The sequence below is a fragment of the Diorhabda carinulata genome, chromosome 11 (genome assembly GCF_026250575.1).
Source record: "Diorhabda carinulata isolate Delta chromosome 11, icDioCari1.1, whole genome shotgun sequence".
Classification (NCBI taxonomy): domain Eukaryota; kingdom Metazoa; phylum Arthropoda; class Insecta; order Coleoptera; family Chrysomelidae; genus Diorhabda; species Diorhabda carinulata.
The window spans coordinates 3,781,666-3,801,595 of NC_079470.1; the positions used below are offsets into that span (position 1 = coordinate 3,781,666).

At 32.7% G+C, this 19,930-nt stretch overlaps 1 protein-coding gene and 3 non-coding genes across 16 annotated transcripts in view; all 4 read right to left on the minus strand.

Moving 5' to 3' along the window:
* LOC130899732 (bromodomain-containing protein 3-like) overlaps positions 1-19,930 on the minus strand; it is a 76,338-nt gene that overhangs the window by 34,197 nt on the left and 22,211 nt on the right. For 7 of the 13 annotated variants that reach the window (XM_057809892.1, XM_057809891.1, XM_057809895.1 and 4 more), the window contains 9 exons: positions 15,393-15,515; positions 10,026-10,240; positions 7,690-7,869; positions 7,260-7,458; positions 5,870-6,090; positions 5,285-5,539; positions 4,576-4,823; positions 4,231-4,390; positions 1,558-1,981 (listed from right to left, as the gene is read on the minus strand). In XM_057809892.1, the coding sequence (XP_057665875.1) occupies positions 1,558-1,981; positions 4,231-4,390; positions 4,576-4,823; positions 5,285-5,539; positions 5,870-6,090; positions 7,260-7,458; positions 7,690-7,869; positions 10,026-10,229 (1,891 nt within the window). In that variant the 5' untranslated portion in view covers positions 10,230-10,240; positions 15,393-15,515. The remainder of the gene's footprint in view (positions 1-1,557; positions 1,982-4,230; positions 4,391-4,575; positions 4,824-5,284; positions 5,540-5,869; positions 6,091-7,259; positions 7,459-7,689; positions 7,870-10,025; positions 10,241-15,392; positions 15,516-19,930) is intronic. The other 6 variants (XM_057809893.1, XM_057809894.1, XM_057809897.1 and 3 more) reach the window with 3 other exon arrangements.
* Positions 4,462-4,531, minus strand: LOC130899773 (small nucleolar RNA SNORD36). The gene has a single exon (XR_009060075.1). It is a non-coding gene; the product is annotated as a small nucleolar RNA SNORD36 (small nucleolar RNA).
* Positions 4,892-4,963, minus strand: LOC130899774 (small nucleolar RNA SNORD36). The gene has a single exon (XR_009060076.1). It is a non-coding gene; the product is annotated as a small nucleolar RNA SNORD36 (small nucleolar RNA).
* LOC130899775 (small nucleolar RNA SNORD36) lies at positions 6,158-6,229 on the minus strand. The gene has a single exon (XR_009060077.1). It is a non-coding gene; the product is annotated as a small nucleolar RNA SNORD36 (small nucleolar RNA).

The window sequence follows — 19,930 nt, forward strand, 5'->3', positions numbered from 1 at the left end:
AATAACAAAAAGGAAAATTTAACAATTTCCCCATTTTAAATGAAAAAATTCTATTAGCAATATATACAGAAAGCATCCACAAACTACTGTTTCGTTAGTAAATAGGCAAGCTGACTAACCATAAATGCAAGAATTGTATCAAGGGCATTTATCAAGGGTATCCAAGTCAAACAACAATATTGATCTTTTCGGTGGTCAAAACTGCTAAACTGATTTGAAAGAGTAAAAGAAATTCCATTGATGGGAGTTGCAAGCAATTTTAGAAAAGGATGATACTGAAATCAATGATCCAGCTTGAAAATGAAAACAATGAAAGTATGAAAAGATGAGTAGAAAATTGATGAAAGCAAATACTTTTTTTTTGAAAATATGTTGTGAATGAATACAATGTCATGATAAATCATAGTAAATATAAATGTTTAACTGAATTCTCCGTGAATTAGGAGGATTTGTTTTAACATTGCTTTTGTTGTTTATTCCTTAGCATTTGAGCTATGAGATATTGCAATTTTAGAATACAGAATTAAAAATATGCGTTTGGATGAGAATTCTAGAGGATTATATCATAAGCCCCTCATGGATTGATGGAAATTTAATGAGAAATAACAATTTCTCACACACAAATAACTTTTTCAATAATAATTTTTTATTTAGGTAATAGTTAAACATAAAAAATAATAAAAATGTCTGGTTTTAGAAATGGTGATCTCCTTTTTATAGTTTTTCAGTCAGTTTTTCTCAGTACACACCAACACAGTAATCCACTAACATATTTTCATCCTAAAATCTCTCATGATGTTCTTAAAAATCTTAAATTCTTGATTAAAATATTCATCACTCATACTTCTTAAATTGTTGGAAAAAAATTCATTTTGATTACAGGAAATGAATCTCCAATGAAATATTCACTCATTGTTGAAAAGTCAGTCACAACATCCTCATAATTTTAACTTTTTTTTCAAAAATTCATTGAAACATTTTTAAATGACTTCCAAGTAGTCTTCATTGACGGTAAATGGTGCTCTTTAACAAGACTGGATGAAATTATTTCTGTGCAACCAAAGTGTTTAAACACATAATTTGATTCTACATAAATTTGAAATATTATTGATAAGAAATGTAATTTGAATAATTATGAATTAATGTATCAAAATTCAGAGGTCAGTAGAGGCGGCAAAAGATGAATAGCTTAAAGCAAGTTTATACCCACTCAAAAAGGTACGCTTCTTTAACACAACTTTTATAAATACAATCTGCAAATGATAAATTCTAAAAAATTGGAGAGGAACACCTTTGTTGGGTAAAAAGCATAAAAATTTCACTTCACAATTAAAAATGAAAAAAAATAGTTACTATATAAATGAAATCGTTGTGCTTAGATATCTAGCTACTGCTTCTTATCTATGTGCTTTAATCATGCATTATAAAGTCAAATTATTAGATGCATATTTTGAGAAAAGAATGTAGACAAGCAACTCCTACCATGAACAAAGAGCTAAATTGTGGGGTGCAGCATTACACATAGGTACCTAATAGAGTGGAAAAAAATTATCTCACCTTTACTTTTAGGTGTTTTTGCCTGCGCGGAAGCGTTGGCGCCAGCGTTCGCCGCCATGTTGTGGTGCATGTTGATCGACTTACCAGCAGGCGGATGGTGTGTCGTCGCCGCACCAGTTTGAGGATGGTGCGAATCAGAACCAGCCATCTTCAGATCAGCTCCCGACACAACACTAGCGATGCTGTCGTCAACGCTATCCGCGGTGATCGAATTGTTGTTGTTTGACTTGTTTAAGGACCCGTGTCCACCGGAGCCCGGCTTACCCATGCCCGCGCTGCTACTATTTGGTAACGTTGATAAAGAGGCATTCGCTATTGACGCACCTGATGTCGGTTTTTTCTTTACTTTATCCTTCTTTTTCTCTTTTTTCCTGCGCGAACTTTCGTCTACTAATTTACGCATCTTTTCTTGCATCGCCGTTAGCTATAAAGAAAATAAATTTGCTCATAAATAAAATGTAGCAAATTAATATACTCTCTAGAAAAAGTAATTTGTTATTTGACTGAAGCTTTCAACGAAAAAACTGTATTTCACTGACTTAATTCTGTTACCTGTCAATATCTCTATTTTTTTTATTGATAAAGGATCAGCAATACTTTTTGCTCCCGTACAAAATATGGAAATTTTCTAAAATGCAAGAAATGGTTTATTTTAAAATAATTTTGTCATAGTACTCGACTTGGCTCTCGTAACTTGAAACATGAAAATTTCGTAATAAACCCTAACGTTAGCGAAAAATCATAATTTCACTTGTGAAAAGTGAGATAATGTGTTGATTATAGAAGTCTTCTCACATTCCAAGAGGTACAAAGATTTCATAAGGCACAATAGTCAGTTTCTAAAGCATAAAGATTCAAATATTTAACAAATTCTTTACTAAAATATTTTATGGTTATTTATAAAGTTTTTAATGGCAGGTAACACAAATTAACTAATGCTTATAACAAACAAAATATAGTTGAGACTCAACCAGTCTCCTCATATTATACATATCTTAATTAAGGTGTAAATAACAATAAATCTAATGACAAGTGATTCAACGTTTTCTAAATAACCTTTGAACTAATATATTCCATTTGATTATTTCAAAAAGAAGAAGAAAACAAAGAAGATCTGGTCAGGACCATGGGCGTGTAAATCAAGAACTCCATTAACTGCAGTACATCAAGAATATGACTACAGTTTGTTGGAGAGATCACCATACCTTCTCAGATTTTGTCTAGAGCAAACGAAAGGTTTGTGCATTGCTGTGTGTAACCAAGATCTGATGGCAGATCAGTAATGGTATGGGGTGGCAATTATATGAAGAGCCATACATACATATTAGAACTGCAAGTCGTACCTTTGGCTTTTTTTGTAGGAGACATTTTTTTGTCGATTTTTCGACATTGTCGAAAATTACAGAAGAGATTGAAATCCATGCGGAGTTATGGCCAGCTAACAGCCACCATCTCAATACAAATGGGATTTAATTGATAGTTTGTAACCAGAGGAAGAAATACTCGCTATTAAATAGATCCTTTTGTCATTCAGTATCAAGCTTCTTTTTGTACATTTCTTTTTAAATATCTGTATTTCCCACAATAGTGGTTCTAATTAAAAGATACATTTGTTTTATATTATTTTTTTGGTTCATTTGAACTACTTTTATTTCTTTGAGTTCTCAATTTATTTATTTTTTCTATAGCTTTAATGCCACAGTTAATTATATTTTAACAAGACTAGATAAGTTTAATAATCATATATTATTGAAACAAAAATTTACAAAAACTAAAATAACCATAATTTGTTAGCATATAGTACCCGGGGCTAAGGTAGTGCCATATGGGACTTGAAAGCGAAATTAAATAAGAATGGTTACAGCATTTTTATACAATAGTGTACATTGTCCTCTTATGACAAGCTTTTAAAAAAGTTACAGCTTCCGAAGGTCCACTTTAAACCTGTTAAACCTCTTTTGGCAGCTGATTGTAGTACCTTAGTCCTTGAAATGCAATCGATTTTTGGCCCATAGTAGTTCTTGCTGTTGTGGTTCGTAGATGGTCTGCTGATCTGACACTGTGATGGTGAATATCCTTAACTACATTAAAGGAGATTGTGGAGTGTACCTCTCATCTGTGTATGAATTTGGCTGTTTGCTGTATATCTACAGATTTCACATTTAAAATTCTTCTATCTCTTGAAACTTTGCCTACATGATTACGTAGCTATCGAAGATTCTGAAATTGTACTGAAGCACTTACAAGGAAAGGGAATTTGAGATAAAGCGTCATTTGAACTACTTGGAATTCCATGGAACTCTCAATTGATTTTTTTAGCTTTCGTGCCACAGTAAATTTCATTCTAACAAAATTATCTAAGTTATTTTTCTGTTCCTTGTAACTTTGCCTACATTATTACATAGCTATTGAAGGTAAAACAACACAAAGGAATTGTAAGTGGACAGTCAGATTTTAGAAAAAACGTTAAAAGATCAAGTAGGTTATGAAACTTGATTTCTGTAAAAAACTATACCTTTCAAGATGTTACTCACTTCATATTTCTTAATGAAACTTGTTATAATATCTTATAAATAATGAATTTCAAGAACCCAACATAACAGAAATGCAAATTGCAATCCACTACAATTTGTTATTAACGAGTTATAAATATTAGATTATTAAAAAACTCACCTCTTTCTCCAGTAATTTAAGTTGTTTAGTTCGTCGTTCTTCTTCAGAGTCATCAGTGTCACTAGAGGAATCCGAACTTGAACCGGAAGAACTGGATTCCGATTTGGCGGCTACGTTATTAACAGCTCGGTTGACTGGTTCATCGGGGATTTTAGCATATCTGAAAATTTTAAATAATATCTTTAATGCAACTTATTTTGAATTAGAACAAATAAATAGAAAAATATATATTTTTTTCAGTGTTAAAAAGCTCGTATAATTAATACATCAAGGCTCAGTTAAAATATTTTCATCATTATAAATAAGGTAAAATAATATTTAAAGATTCTAAAAGTTGTAACTTACCTAACTTCAAACACATCCTGCAACTTCCTCGCCATGGCAACCACATCGTGGTCAGAAGGGTTGTATTTGTAACAATTACTAAAAATCAGTCTAACGTCGGCGGCGAAGTCCTGCGGTGTGCGGTATTCTCTATTTTCCATTTTACTTTTAACTGTACTAAAGTCCATTGGTTTTTTAATTATGTCGTGATAGTCATGTAAACCCAATAGTTCCGCGTCTACCGGTTGATAAAACGGCCAAGCGTAACTCTGTAAAATTAAAATATTTTTTCAAAATTACCGTCCGACAATTGTTTGTTAATTATTCATAACATTATAAAAATCAGTGTTAAAAAGCTCGTATTGTAACATCAAATATATATCAGTTACATAACTATTCATCATTTCAGCAAATTATAACTTATAATTTCAACTATTTTACAATTAAAAAGGTTCTTTTCAATACACAAAGAGTTAAGAGGTTAGTCCTAGCAAAATTCGACTCTATTTATCATAATCACCTCCCATATAGAAATAATCCCTAGAGATTTTTAAAATTTCAATGCTTTTATTGTACAGTATTCATACACCTTTTACAATAAATTCACTGATAATAGAACATGATCTTGGCGGCTGAATCATTTATTTCATCTGGTATTCTTGAATAAAAAAGGTGGGACAATAACAACAAATGACACCATCAAAAATCAACAATCTAATTATATACTTACAGAATGTTTCTTTGAAAATAATTCCAACAAAATTTCATAACAAGCCTTAAGGGATTCTGGCAGCTTTTCTTTAGTTTTATGTGAGGCAGGTTGTGGTACGTGACCATCTAGTTCAGGCCTTGTAGGTTTCTTTATTTGCCTGCCTGACTCTCGACGTGTCGATATTTTTGCTGATTTCGATTCTAGAGGAGGTGGATAGTCGTAGGCAGTAGCAGGCGTCGTAGTATCGGCCTTTCTCTTCACGCCCTTTTTTACCTAAAATATAAATTATTGACTTAATGTTATCACAGTTGAAATAAGTTTATTATCTTCATAATGACCACACTTTTCACTACTACTCTCACAATTAAACTGTCTAGTCCTTTGATTGTTCCCTGGTTCATATCCGGCTCGAAGGGCCAGGTAAAATGATTGTGAGTAGTAAACAGTGTGTTCAGTAAAGTATCACAAGGTTACAGAAAATTCAAGATATTTACTAGATTTTTGGATCTTCTTAATTTTATATTAATACAAGGGAACTTAGTATTATTTCTCAACTTTAGCAGATAGAGCGAGATTGATATTAATTTTTAATGTTCAACTAACCTTAGCTGGTTGTGCAGGTGGCATGACGTTCCCTGGTAGGACGCCACTGGGGTCTAGGGAATTTGCTAAATTGGGACCGCTACCATGAATGGTATTGGGAGTGTTTAGTTGCTGTGAGGATAATGAACTGTTGTTCATATTAGCTGCAGCTATAGTAGTAGTCGCTGTACTGCCCGGAACTGTAGATGGTGCTTGAGTGCCCAAAGGTAAACCTGAAGATCCTAAAAATAATAATTTCTATTTTAAGAATGGATAAACATTTTAAGTAACAGTTTTCTGCTTGTATTATTTTTTCAGTGTTAAAAAGCTCGTTAATGTTTGAACATCAAGGATCAGATTGAAATAGTATCATCATAAAAAGGTTTGTATTTGTTTTTCTTATGCTTTTCGAAAGTATTTCAAGAAAACCAATTCCAGCAAGAACAACAATGGTTCAAAATAGAAATAGTATATTGTGTGATATTTCATATAAGGGCTAAATATTCAGTTTCCGAACGTGTTATACACTACACTTTTAGGATGACCTACATGAAATATATACTTATATATATATATATATATATATATATATATATATATATATATATATATATTCGCCTTATGCTAGATAATTGTACGACATGTGCTATTTATGTGATGAAATATAAAATAGTCGTATAAGAGGAAAACCTCTCGAGAATTCAGTTCAATATATATAGAATAAGTTTAAAACTATCATTAAATCAATATGGGTAGAAGGCTAAACAAAGAAGCCAGCGAAAAGCTTTATGTATGCTCATTAATGCACCATGTTATGTATTAAACAATACATGAAAATCTTGGGATACCATATTTGAAAGATGTCATCGAAATCGGAAATAAAAGATTAGAAAATCACCCAAATTTCTTATTACAACCACTACTTAAACCGAACAAAACTAAAAGACTAAAAAAGAAGTGGCTAACTGATTTAACGAAAAGGTAGATGAATATCATTGAAATTAACCAAAACAAAACTAACGGAAGTTTGGCTGCTTTACTAAATAAAAAAATATAGGTCAAGTTCTTAATTATACTTAGATTAAATCAACCAAGTAACAAACCATGGGAAAAGCCTTTATAAGTCAAACCTAACGCAGTTGGAAGAAAATGAAAGCTTGATCTTTTTGTAGAGTTGGGAGTAGATGAGAGCAAATTTAAAAACTATTCTTTTGTCAAAATACCTTGTAATTTCACAATCACGTCAATATGGTAAGGAATTGAAACAATCCAAACAAATTATGGAAAACAATATTTTCTCGTTTTTTTGCTTTTATAATTTGTACACCATTTTTTTTGTGAAAAAATGGATAAGAAATTTTTGTAAATTTTTTCATTATATTTATATATTTCACATATTAAAGTGACTAACCTGTGGTCGTGGCCACTGGAGTAACGCTAGTGGATGAAACTGTTGCTGGAGGTCTTCCTCTACCTGCCGAAGCGGCTACAGGATTAACCCCACCAGCTGTACTGGCACGACCTTTTTTACCTTTCCCTGCTCCTCTGGCAGGCGGGGTTTCCACCACTATCTCTTCCTTTGGCATATCAGCCACTTTTGTCAAAAATACCTAATACATAAATAGACATTAAAATTCTGAAAATTATAACAAATTTTTATAAAATTATCACACTTTTCTTGTGGACCTAAGTGATACTTTGGATTCTGCACCTTTTTTTGGCCCATAGATTTCATTTTTCTTAATTTCTCTTTTATTTTGTAGATTCATTCGTATCCCGTTTCCAAACCAGCCAGATTCATATTAATAATAGAATTGAAAGGAAAGGTAAAAGAGACTCACCTTTTCCAAAGTCTGGGCCATAACAACAACATCTTCTCCGGGTTTATTGTAAACGTAACAGTTCGTGAACATACTGTTGAAATCTTGGATGCATTCTTTGCCCGACCAATAATAATTATTATCTAATCGCTTCTTAATTGTTCCCAGGTCCATTGGTTGTTTAATTATTCTGTGATAGTCCTAAAAATAAAAAAAATAAAAACTTTTCATGATAGACAATCTCTAGTTAAATGCAGATAATATAGTAACCAATAAAGAAACATGATATCTTTTACAGTACAGCATCGCATTATTTGATGTAAGTTAGTGTCTGGATAATTGAAAATCTGGATTACTGATTTGGACTCAATTTTAGTCTTAATCGCACTCTAATATGAATAATATACTGTAACTCAACTCTTTTATCAATATATACAACTAAACAAAAGATTTTTCTATTTCTTAATTTGATTTGTTACTTTATTTTTCTAGTTCTTTGCAGAATTATTTTTGGATATATAAGGAATTTATGTAGCGTAGATTAGTTCCGTTAATAATAAATAGTTGTAGTGAACAGAACAAATAGTAAAGATATTGAAGAATTTGAATACATTACTCAAGTTAGTTAAGCGATAGTGATAAGTGAATTATTATAAGTTAGTGTAGTGTGTTCAAATAAATTAAGAACGTAAGAGACAGTGTTTATTAATTAACCCCAACGTAAAAAAATTTTTAAACAAAAAACAGCAAATATAATTTACAGAACACCTTTAATTGTGTATGTTTAAGGATGCTGACAAAAGAAATCAGATATTTTTGTTTTGTTTAAGACTATCACAAACAAGTTTTTTTGCAGCTAAATCTCTTAGTCTTTTTAAAAACAGAAGCTGAATGGCGTCATACTCAGTTTGACGCTCTAGCCACTTCATAGTGTTTTCCAAACACCTATTCCTCTCCTACTTCCTGATTATCGTTCTTTATCTGCTGCACAATTTCTTCATAGAGAGAATCTGATAACCAGGATCGTCGACGTTGCAATTTAACCAATAGTTTATGTGTGTTTCTTAGATAATTTCTCTTATTTCATTCAAATCATCACTTTCTTGTGGTTCATTTGGATCAGTATCACGATTTTTTTGCGAAACTCGTGGTTTGGGACACAGTTTATTCCATGTTTTTCCAAGTGTGGTGTCTTTCATGGAGGCCCATGCAGACGGCGACTTTTAAATTCAATTTCCTATAACTGCTTAGCATAGATTCTTCACCATTTTCCATATCTAGAAGCAGCAATTGAAGCAATTGATTTCTGTAGAATCGTTTAAATGTTTCTATCACACCCTGGTCCGTTGGTAGTAGGACTGACGTCACATTTGGCGTTAGATACAACACATTGAACTTGCCATCGTGTGGGTGAATTGGTTGATCCTGTTTTTTGTTGGTGTTGTTTCACATGTGGGATAAAAACGTTCTCAAACCAGTCACCAAAAATCTCTATTTTCATCCAGGATTTTTTTTAATTTTGTATACAACGGGGTGCTTGCTTATGATCTTAAAACATCTAGGCTGTTTTGCTTTCCCAATAATAAGCAGCGGGAGCCTCTGATCGCCAGTAGAGTTAACGCAAACCATGGCTGTAATGTGGATTTTGTATCCAGACACTGCAGTTCCCCTTTTGGAAACAAGGAAAAAAGTTTTTTCCAGTTGATATCTATTTCGTCCGCATTTTAAACAATGTTCTTGGTTTCAAAACCAGCTTTGCAAAATTTATTAAATGCCTTCTTAAAAATTTTGGCAGATACTACATCAGCTGACAGTCTCTCACCTGTATGTCTATCTACCTTATCCCGTACCTGGATTTAAAACGTTGAAGCCAGCTAGTTGTAGTTTTCAAATTAGGATCACCATTTATAATTTGGTTTATTTGCAGTGATTTTTCACAAATGATTGATTGTCCTTGACTTCTAATTTGCATAAACCAAGTTGTATACATTGCCAAGTCCAACTCCTGATTGTCTGCTGATTTCATTGATTTTCTTTTTGTACCATCTTCACTGTCTAGTTTGGAATCATAGTCTTTGATAGTTTAACGCTGCTTTTTAATGTCCCAAATCGTAAAGGAGCAACAACTGAATTTAACAACAAATACATTAGTAAAATATGGAATCACAGACTCAATCACAAATATCACAATTTAACCAGCGACATGAGGGATTAAGGGCAACGAGCTCTATACACGGCGAAACGAAAGTTAAAACATCACGCGCGGAAATTGGATAATTGATGCTGAAATTGAATGTATTCTTACTAGTAACATGTAGCTTTGCTAAATATACAGTAGAGAGATTAATTAAACTTACGGGCAAATTTAGTTTTTTGGCATCCACAGGCTGTTGAAATGGCCAAGCAAATTGGTGCTTCCAAACAGCCTTTAAAACCGTTTTCTGCAAGAATTGCAGCTGGTTAGTAATACGCCCCGGGCTGTCTGGAGGCGGATGAACTGGTGGTTGTACCACTCCATTGACGGGCTCCACCGGCGGCTCGTTACGGGGCGGTCGTTCCATTGTTTTCCTCCCTGTAACCAAAATTTAAAGACATTAAACACACAGTTTAATAATTTATAAATATATTAATCACAAAAGAATTACACAAATTAAATTTATTAATAGTTTTAAAACTTTTAATCTTTTAGTCTCCTACCGGTTTGATTTTAAATCAATTTCATCAATTTTTTTATGAAAACTGCTTTCTTCTTCATCTTATATACAGAGTGAGTTTTATGTAAAGAACGCCTCGATTATCTAGGAAACGGCTTGTACGATTTTCATAAATTTTTGTGTACAAGGGTCTTGTGATACGGCTGGTATGATGGTTGTATTTATATTGTTGTTAGAACTTTCCATTTTCCGGAAAAATAATGAACTTTGTTATTTCAAAATGATCATCCTATATATTTTTCGCTTTTCAAAATCCTTAAGCAAAACTTATTATTTTTCATCAAATGTTCCCCATACATTTAGCTACAGCTACAATAACAAATTTGACGTTTCAATAAATTAATATTTATTGAAGTTACAATGGATAATTCATTTGAAAAAGAACGATTTGATATTTCAATGAGATTAAGATATGATGATAGGCGTAGAAGTTAAGAAGAAACGTGTAATATCTTTAATAATTTACATCCTAACCGAAATCCCATAACAAGATCTAATGTCAGTAAATTAGTAAAAAACTGGTTCAGTAAAAGATTTATCCAAATCAGAACGCAGAAAAATTGCATAGACTGAAAACAAATCTTCAGATGTTTGTGTCCTGTTAGAAGACGATCCACACTTGAGTACTAGACAAATATCCAGATATAATTTGACCAACCCTTGCGCACAAAAATTTATAAAAATCGTACCAGCCGTTTCTGAGATAATTGAGGATTTTTAAACTCATAGAAATCAAAATTCAATATTTTATGAGTTTAAAAATTTATATAAGCATTAAAACTATCAAAAATCACCGAAAATCTTAATTATTTTTTTCCCAGACGATGAATACATAAATATTCGAAAGCTCGAAAAATATATTAAACACTCTGGTGTTTCGTTGCCACGTTCCCAATAAGAAACCGCTCTTTTATATATAAAAATTTCTTATTTCATAGACATTCGATTTGTTTGTTTATAAATGTTCTCGATTTTGGGTCTCTTCTGTTTCAAAATTAGTTTTTTTTTTAAATAATTTTTAATAGATAAAAATTGACGTTTCGGCTTATCTTATGTCTTTATCAAAATATATATTTTTATTAACCAAAAACCAATGAGAACCGTCTTCTGGTATAGTTAAAAATTTGAAATTTTTGCGATTTTGAATCAAATATTTACATATTATTTTTTCACTTTTAATTAAATATATTACTTCATATCAAGAACTTATAAGATAAACTAAAAAAAAAAACAAATACTTTTTAAAGAATGAAAGCACCCTATTTGGGGGTAAACTTGATTTATAAATATATCAAAACAATTGTTGGGTAATCCCAAGGAAAAAATACCAGATTTGGAAGAGTGGTATTCATGAAATTAGTTGTAATGAACTCGAATGCGACAGGAAATATGTCGGACAGACCAAGAGGTCCGTTAATGTCCGGTTTAAAGTGCATTTAGCTCATTTAAAATAAGGACGGACCGAAAACGAGTATTGACGACCAGGCTACATTGTATTCAATAACAAATTGATGGATGCATTTGAAAGCATTGAGATTCTTAAATGTAAGAAGAGTTTAAATAAGATCAAATGACATATTCCTCTCAGTTCACTCTATAGTTTAGTATTTATGGAATGAATACATTTTCTCTCTGGAATTGTTTTTCCCGGGAGGTCCATTGGTGGGTGACTTTTATCATAAAATAGGTAAATCAAGTTAATAGATTTTTGTTCAGTATAAGATTGAGCTGTACAAAGACTTTGTTAGCGAATTGTTGGCTTATTGGGATACATCACGTCACTAAAGATTCATATGGATCTTTTTCTTTGACTTTTGGGAACTGTGAGTGAATGGCACGAGCAGAAATTCCATAAAGACATTTCATATATAGAAAAGCGCTATCGTAAATTTGTAATAAAACTTTTTTAATTTTTGTTTTTTGTTTCCGGCAGTAATTTTTCGTTAAAATATTCAAATTATAAATCAATCAACTTTTGGGCAATATTTTTTTTACTAACAATCATCGATCAAAGTAAAAAATAAGAGTGTGGCACAAGTTCAAATTTTTTCCCCGGTGTTATTTGCTTCAATTTAAAAACTTGGTCTGATACTGATCTATTTTTGTTACATTCTATTTTCTCTTTTAACGCGATTCTAATAACTAAAAACTTTTTTTATATATATTTTCTTGATTTTGTGTTGCATATAAATGATTATTATTAATAATAATTTAGAATTGATTATGAAATCAAGATATTCAGTACATTAACAGCAGAATATTTTAATAATGATCATATTTATAGCATTAAATTGAATAATACTGGAGAAGTTCCAGTTTTTATTATGCCATACTTTAACCAAGTAAAAAAATAAGTGAATCAACGAGTTTTTTTCTTTCTACATTTTTGATGTCACAAGTAAGAGTGTTGGACATACACGTATACTACAAACTATTTGTATGTACGCGAGTGCATATTTTTGAAACACATAATAATGAAAGGAACATTTCACAATCACTTTCAATGGATTTTTATCATAGTTCTGTTGACTTCGGAACATTGGAATTAGACCAATTTACAAAGGAAAATACAGCAATGGGACAACGGGAGGCGTATTGGGAAAAATGCTTGGACACGACGATTAGTAGTTTTAGATATTATACATTTTTTAAAAATAATTATACAGAGTGATAGTGGCCAACTAACCAACTTTCTTCTGGATAAGGGAACATCCGAAATATCCTGAGAAAGTTAATGTTTGGGCGAGAATTTTCAGAAAACACATTAAGATCTTTTTTTCATCGATTACAACTTGAATGACTGAATTGAATTGAAAACTACTCCAAAATCATTCCGTCCCAACATATTCCATTTCATGTTCCACACCGTAGAAGTTGAGTAGATATCAAAAATTAACAACGCTCATTTAAATTTTATACAGCTGTGTTGCCTCAAAATATTGTACGAGGTTTGTCTGAAATATTTCTTCAATTTTTTCCTATGATCATTTTGATGTCTTAACATAGTCTCCTTTTAAGTCTAGCGATGCTCTAACCTTGTTAACCCTTTCAATTAATAGTTACGATAGAAACGATGGGTGATCAACGAATTCGGAATGCAATTCATGAATTTTAAACATGGCAGCACTGAGGTGTGGGAAGGTGCTTTATCCTGATGGAAAAATAATTTCTTTTTCTATAAATGCGATCGTGTTTTTTTACGTATGCTGCGTAATATTTTCACCTTATAGTTTCTCTACTCAAAGTACGTCGATGAGGACAATCCCATAAAACAGTTTCTATAACTTTGCCTTTTTCGGAGCAGGTGCGCCCTCTTTACAATCCCCTGTCTTGACTGTTTTTTTTTTCGTTTCAGGAGTGTAGTGGTGGACATAAGTCTCATTTATAGCTTAATCGACTCATTTTGCTTAAACCGCTTCAATAAGACCTTTGGCGAGCAAACACGCGGATACCTTAAACTTCCACAATTCTTCAACTTCTTTAAGTTTCTAATCTTTGTTAAAAATCGTCAAATACTATTTGGTGATCTTTTCAGATGATCTCACTGGTTGTCGCTCACAAATTGATAAAACCACTTTCGAATTCAGCTGACCAATATTTTATGGTCGTAAATTATGGTTTAAATAAATATTTAAATACAGTTCAATAATCAATTTTTCGTATTTGCAGAAAACTCTTCATACAGGCTCATTTATACGGTCGTCAAACAGAAACTATGCGCCGAAATTTGAAATTGATAAGTGCTGAGATGATATTATGATGAGATCAAAAAGTCGGAAACCTTCCAGACAATCCTCATATTAAACAGTGACAAAAGCGAATAAATTTCGATGAAGAATTTTTTGCTAATTAGTTATCAAATAAATGATTCCACCTGATGATTCTTCTAAAACTGAGTTGACGCTTCAAAATATTATCAAGTGGCTGAGATACGAAACGACATTACATCAATTTCCAATTTTTTCGAAACCCTGTAACTTTAGTCGAAATTAAAAAAATTTCGAACGTAAGATTTTTGTGATTTTATTCTCCCTTTATCATTTTTCACTGTCCTATACTATTTCATCCATTTGTCGTATTATTTTTCTCTTTCTTTGATCTATCCAAGTTTTTCTGCATCTTCTTTTCCTTCTTTTCTTATGTATTTTCGCTTCTGCCACTTTTCTTATTAGGCTTTGTGGCTTTCTTCTCTTTTCCCTGCTATTTTCCTTCTGCCGCTATTATTTTACTTATTGTCCTTTATTCGGGTTTCACTTCCAAATATTAAAGTAGATACTATCATCATTTTTATTTCTTTTAACGAATATTGTTTTTCTTTCGTTATTTCTGATTCGTATTTTTCCATTTTCTATGATAATGATTCACAAGTGTTCAAATATAGTTATCAATCTTTGTCCTCTCGTTATCAAACATTCCTTTTTTTGGTTTACTATCATTCCTCTTCATTTTTTAATATTCACTTTTCAAATTTTCGATTGTGTTTATTCATGTTTCTACTTTCTATAATTTTCTTAAATTTATCTGTCACTCTTACTATAGTTCGGAGACTTGATGCAAAAATTTCGGAGTAGATTACGTGAAAATAATGCTGTGACATAAAAAAAATTCCTTGTCCGACATATTTCCAAAACCATAAATTTTTTGCATCAACACTCCGTCTATTTGCACCGATTCTACATTTCTGTAAGCAAATATTATTCCAAATTTGAGTTAAAAAAATTTGAAAATTCAAATTTTGATCTCAATTTTTTCTTACTTTTAGGTTTGAACGATTTTCTAAAGTTTTTTGAGATATTCTAAAGATAAAAGATAAATGATAAAGATAAATGATAAAGATAAATTCAATAAACAATAAAATCTTGCAGAATTTCTTTTGAAGAAATTTCTAATTTTATATACAGTGGTTGCACGTTTATTCAGTTTGAATATCAATTTTTAGCATTTTTTTAAAGAATGTGTGTAGAGAAAAAAAAATATTGGTGCATATTTTAAAAAGTTGGAAATACTCACGCGAAATTTCAATAAAAATGACCCGGGCCTACCAATCAGCTGGTTTTGCACTTCAATGGATATAAGTTATATTCCATTTTACGTGAATATCTTCTAGTAAATAATATCCTTCATAGCCAGAATCTGTAACAACAGGACAAGAATTTTAGCCTGCGTTTTCCATCTATGACGTCTGGTTACAAATTTATATTCATTGGATTATTCACGATGATTTTCAAGAATTGTTTGTTATAACAAATTCGGGGTCTGGCTATTGAATAACGAAACTACGCGCCTAGAGAGCGCCCTAGACGGATGGGGTGAAAAACTAGTAGATATTTTGTCTATTCACGTCCCAAAACACGTTTCCCTCACTATTATAGTATTTGTGTAGTATCGGTTTGAAACGTATCAACCTCAAATTTCTCTTTAAATTGAAAAAAACTCCGACTGAGTGCTATAAATTGTTGCAAGAGGCCTATGAGGACAATTATCTATCTCGTCCGCGTGTTTTTGAGTGGTGTAAGCACTTTAGTGATGGCCGAGAGAGAACTGGAGATGACCAGAGCCCAGGTCACCCTGTGACTGTTTCAACTCCGGAAACAGAGATCAAAATCAACCAAATTGTACGTCAATGAGCATCCGGATGATTCCGAGGCTGTAAACGCCGATAAAGAAGCAGTTAGAAAAATTTTACATGAGGAATTACAAATAAAAAGTCTGTGCGAAGTTGGTGTCAAAAATTTTGACTCCTGACCAAAAGCTCTTGCTTCAACAGGTCTGCTCAAATTTCCTTGAAAGGTAAGAGAAAGGAATTAACAAACTTCCTGCAGTGTTTGGAACAATCGAAGATTCGCATGGAGCGATGTAGGTTTAAGGAAGTAGAGCAACGGATTGTTATAGAATTTCACACGAAACTTGGAAAAATTGCAACAGAAACTCATTACCAAACAAGTGTTTGGTAATAAATTTCGTCGCGTCCACGTGTTTTTAAGCGTTTTCAAGATGTCCGATAAGATGTTGAAGATGATGAGAAATCTGACTTCTGACCAAAAGCTCTCGCGTCAACGGGTCTGCTCAGATTTTCTTGAAAGGTTAGAAAAAGGTATCCGATTTGAATCGATGGAAGCGGTAAACCAGAGCTCCTAAAGCCACTTACCGAAGAAGACTTCCAGCACTACTTCGATCAATGGAAAAAACGTATGGAAAGGTTTGTGGCGTGGAGAAGGGAATATATTGAAAGGGAACATTCTAACGTAGAATAATTTTTATAATAAAACCCTTTTTCATAGCCAGTCTCGTTATTTAATAGCCATACCTCTTATGTACGGGATTATATAGGGGTGTCTCATAAGTAATGTCGATTTTCATATGTGAGAATTCTTCATAACTTGTTAATTTTTTAATTTTACAACGAGTACAATTACTTTACTTTCTTTTAATCATTCTCTCAACAGTAAATTCTTATAATAAATAATATGGAGTGCGGTAATTATGATATTCGTGTATTGTTAAGTCATGGAAACAAAAGTTTAAAGCAGCAGTGGCAGCAAGGAAACTTTGGCACATCGTTGGTTTACTTGTCGTCTAGAAAACCAACTTAATACCGACATTCACAAATTAAATCCCTTGGACCATCTAAAGATAGCATACATCGGCATTTAGAATCATTAGATAAGATCCGTAGAAGTTGTCGAATAGTGCCAACCTGGATATGGAAAATCGGTGGTTAGACAATGGATATTTACTAGAGCTCGTCGCGAAGACAAGTTGATTCGACCAGAAAATCTTTTTGTGTGTCTGGTAGAATCGTTAAGGTTTAATGTGCTTCGAAATCATTTCAGCTGGTCAGCGTAGGGAGCCACTCTATCATAAATTATTATGTAGAGTAAAAAATTAGTATGTGGATTAAATTATATCAAACCATTCAAATTTCCAAAGAATTTTGGGAAAAAATGCAAAATTTTGCCGTAGATCCAATATTGCTTCGAAAATAAATGATCAAATCAGTAACTTTGCGAGGTTCATAAGTGCTCGGGGCCTGGGGCTTCAACCCCAGCTATACTCTCCCAAATCCAACACTGCAGATGGTCGGAGCTGTCAATGCAGAGGTATACAGTGGACAGCTGATGAACATACTCCAGCCTTTGCATCATCAGATTACTATTTAATTAGATTAATGGAGAAATCCTTGCATGGGAAGAAATTTTAATCTAAAGGACATGTTGAAAATGCAGTATGAAAATTTTTTTCCTCCGAGCACATAGAATACGATGTGCTTATACTTCGAATATCAAGGTTTTATTCAATCAACAGATAAACATGTTATTCTTTTCCTATGTATTCAACGAATATTCTGGCGTGTTCTGGGTGACTATTGAAGTCTTGGCATGCCTCCGCACGACAAAAAGGAATGGGGGTAAAAAGAATTAAGAAAAAACAAATACGAAATTTCAGAACTTTGGCTACAAGGTTGTAAATATTAATTTCAATAATTGACGTTCATAAGCATTTAAGAAACTTTATTTATTTAAAAATTACGTTAATATCGTCGTCCGTAAGTCTCACCACCTGAGTACGAGTTGTTCTTGAAAAACTTAGCCCCAAAAGAAAAAATGACCGATAAGGTCTTGTAAATGAGGTCAAGCAATATTCTCGTTGAGAATTTGCTCTCACACGCGCCTCGTGTTGCTCCAACTTCGTGTGAAATACGGTTTGATCACTTAGTGCACGTTCGCAAATATAAATAATGTGATATTTTCATAAAAGATAGGGCATATGATGAAAAAATTTGCTCACCTCGGCCGAATGTAGATCTTTAATCCCCTCCGATAAATATAATTTTGTGTGTTGACATAGTCCATCGATGTTTTTGTCGATATGGCTCGCAATTGCAAGGAGAGTCAGTCGTAACCGCTGATTAGTTTCGACGCTTTCGCGTCTCATCAGAACGGCGTACCAACCTCTCGGTCGGAATCTCTAATCCGGAATAAACACCAGCGAGCGTTGCTATTTTCGTTTTTTTCAATCATATAACGAAATTTTTCGTACTGAATGATGTAAATAAAGAAAAAAAATGCGCCTTATTAAGTCAAAATCAACCGTTTTGATCATATAACCTCCCGCGCCTAATAATCCAAATTTTAAATTCCGATAAAAATCTTGAACAAACATTTTTTTCGGAATTGATCTGTGGTGTTTATCGAAACTACTTGATCTTTCTGATAATCATCCATAAACGTGGCAATATAGCTTACATTATTGGAAACTGACGAATTTTCAGAGAAAAAACTAAAAGAAATGTTAATTGGATTTTGCTTATTGTGCTTTTGTTCGGCCCAGAAATTCAAATTTAACACGGAAACAAATTATTAGAATAATTATTCTTAATGAAGACGGGCACAATCAGAATTAGGTTGCCAATATACTGGAAATGAATCAGTCAACTGTGTCCCGAGTATTGGCGAGATATCAAGAAACCGGACGATATGATAGAAGGTGCAAGCTTAACCAAGAAGACATGTAACGATATGACGGCTTCAACAAGAGTTAGAGCTCGATATGTAAAAGTAACTATACAAACCGAAAAGTTTTAAGAAATACTGGAATTAGAGTCAGAGTAGTTGACACTGCTCCTCGACTGACTATAGGGAACGCCATGGATCTAGGTTGAGAAATGGAATGTTCATTGATTGGGGTAATATACTTCTCACGGACGAATCAAGATTTTGTTTATGTCTTTCAGATCGGAGAATACCTGTTCTTCAACTTCAACAAACATTGGAGGCGGGTCTATCATGTTGGAGGGCTCACACAGAATTGGTACTGTCATTAACTGATCTTAGGTACATTAAAGAGACTTTATTATTCTTTATGCCTCTCTGATAGGCAATGACTTAGTGTTTATGCATGAAAACGCTCATCCCCATGTCGCTAGAATAGTACACTAGTATTTTCAAAAGGTAAATATTGTAGTTTTAGACTGGTTCGGTTTTAAAACATAATGAGCAAGTATGGGACAATATTTACAGGAGGGTGAGATCCATAGATTTGATTACAGTTAATCTCGAACAACTGCAAGAGGTGTTAATGACTGAGGACCCAAATTGAAGAACTGAATCAAAAGTTAGCCACTTCGCTGTCGTCATGTGATTAGAGCTATATAAAGCGCATAGAGCACATATAAATCTTATATCACTTATAGTCTATTAATATAAATTAAGAGAAACGTTAAGACTATTTGTGTATATTCGTATAATGATAGTTTTTCTTATTGCAATGATCAGAAATCTTAGTGATGGGATACTTTTTTGGCGGACTGTATAATTATAAGAATTCACATATCTCTTTATTTTATAAAAAAGTGTCTGTTATTCAACGTTTCTATTACTGATCGTTTTTGTTTCACAATTTCTTTTTATGAGTTGTTTAATCAGAATTATTCGGCTTTACAAAAGAAGTTGAGCGCTGTTTTAAGTTGCTCTAAGGCAGGGATGAGGAAACTACGTTCCTCGGGCCATCTCCGGCCAGCAAAGCGTTGAATTCCGGCCCGCGACCAG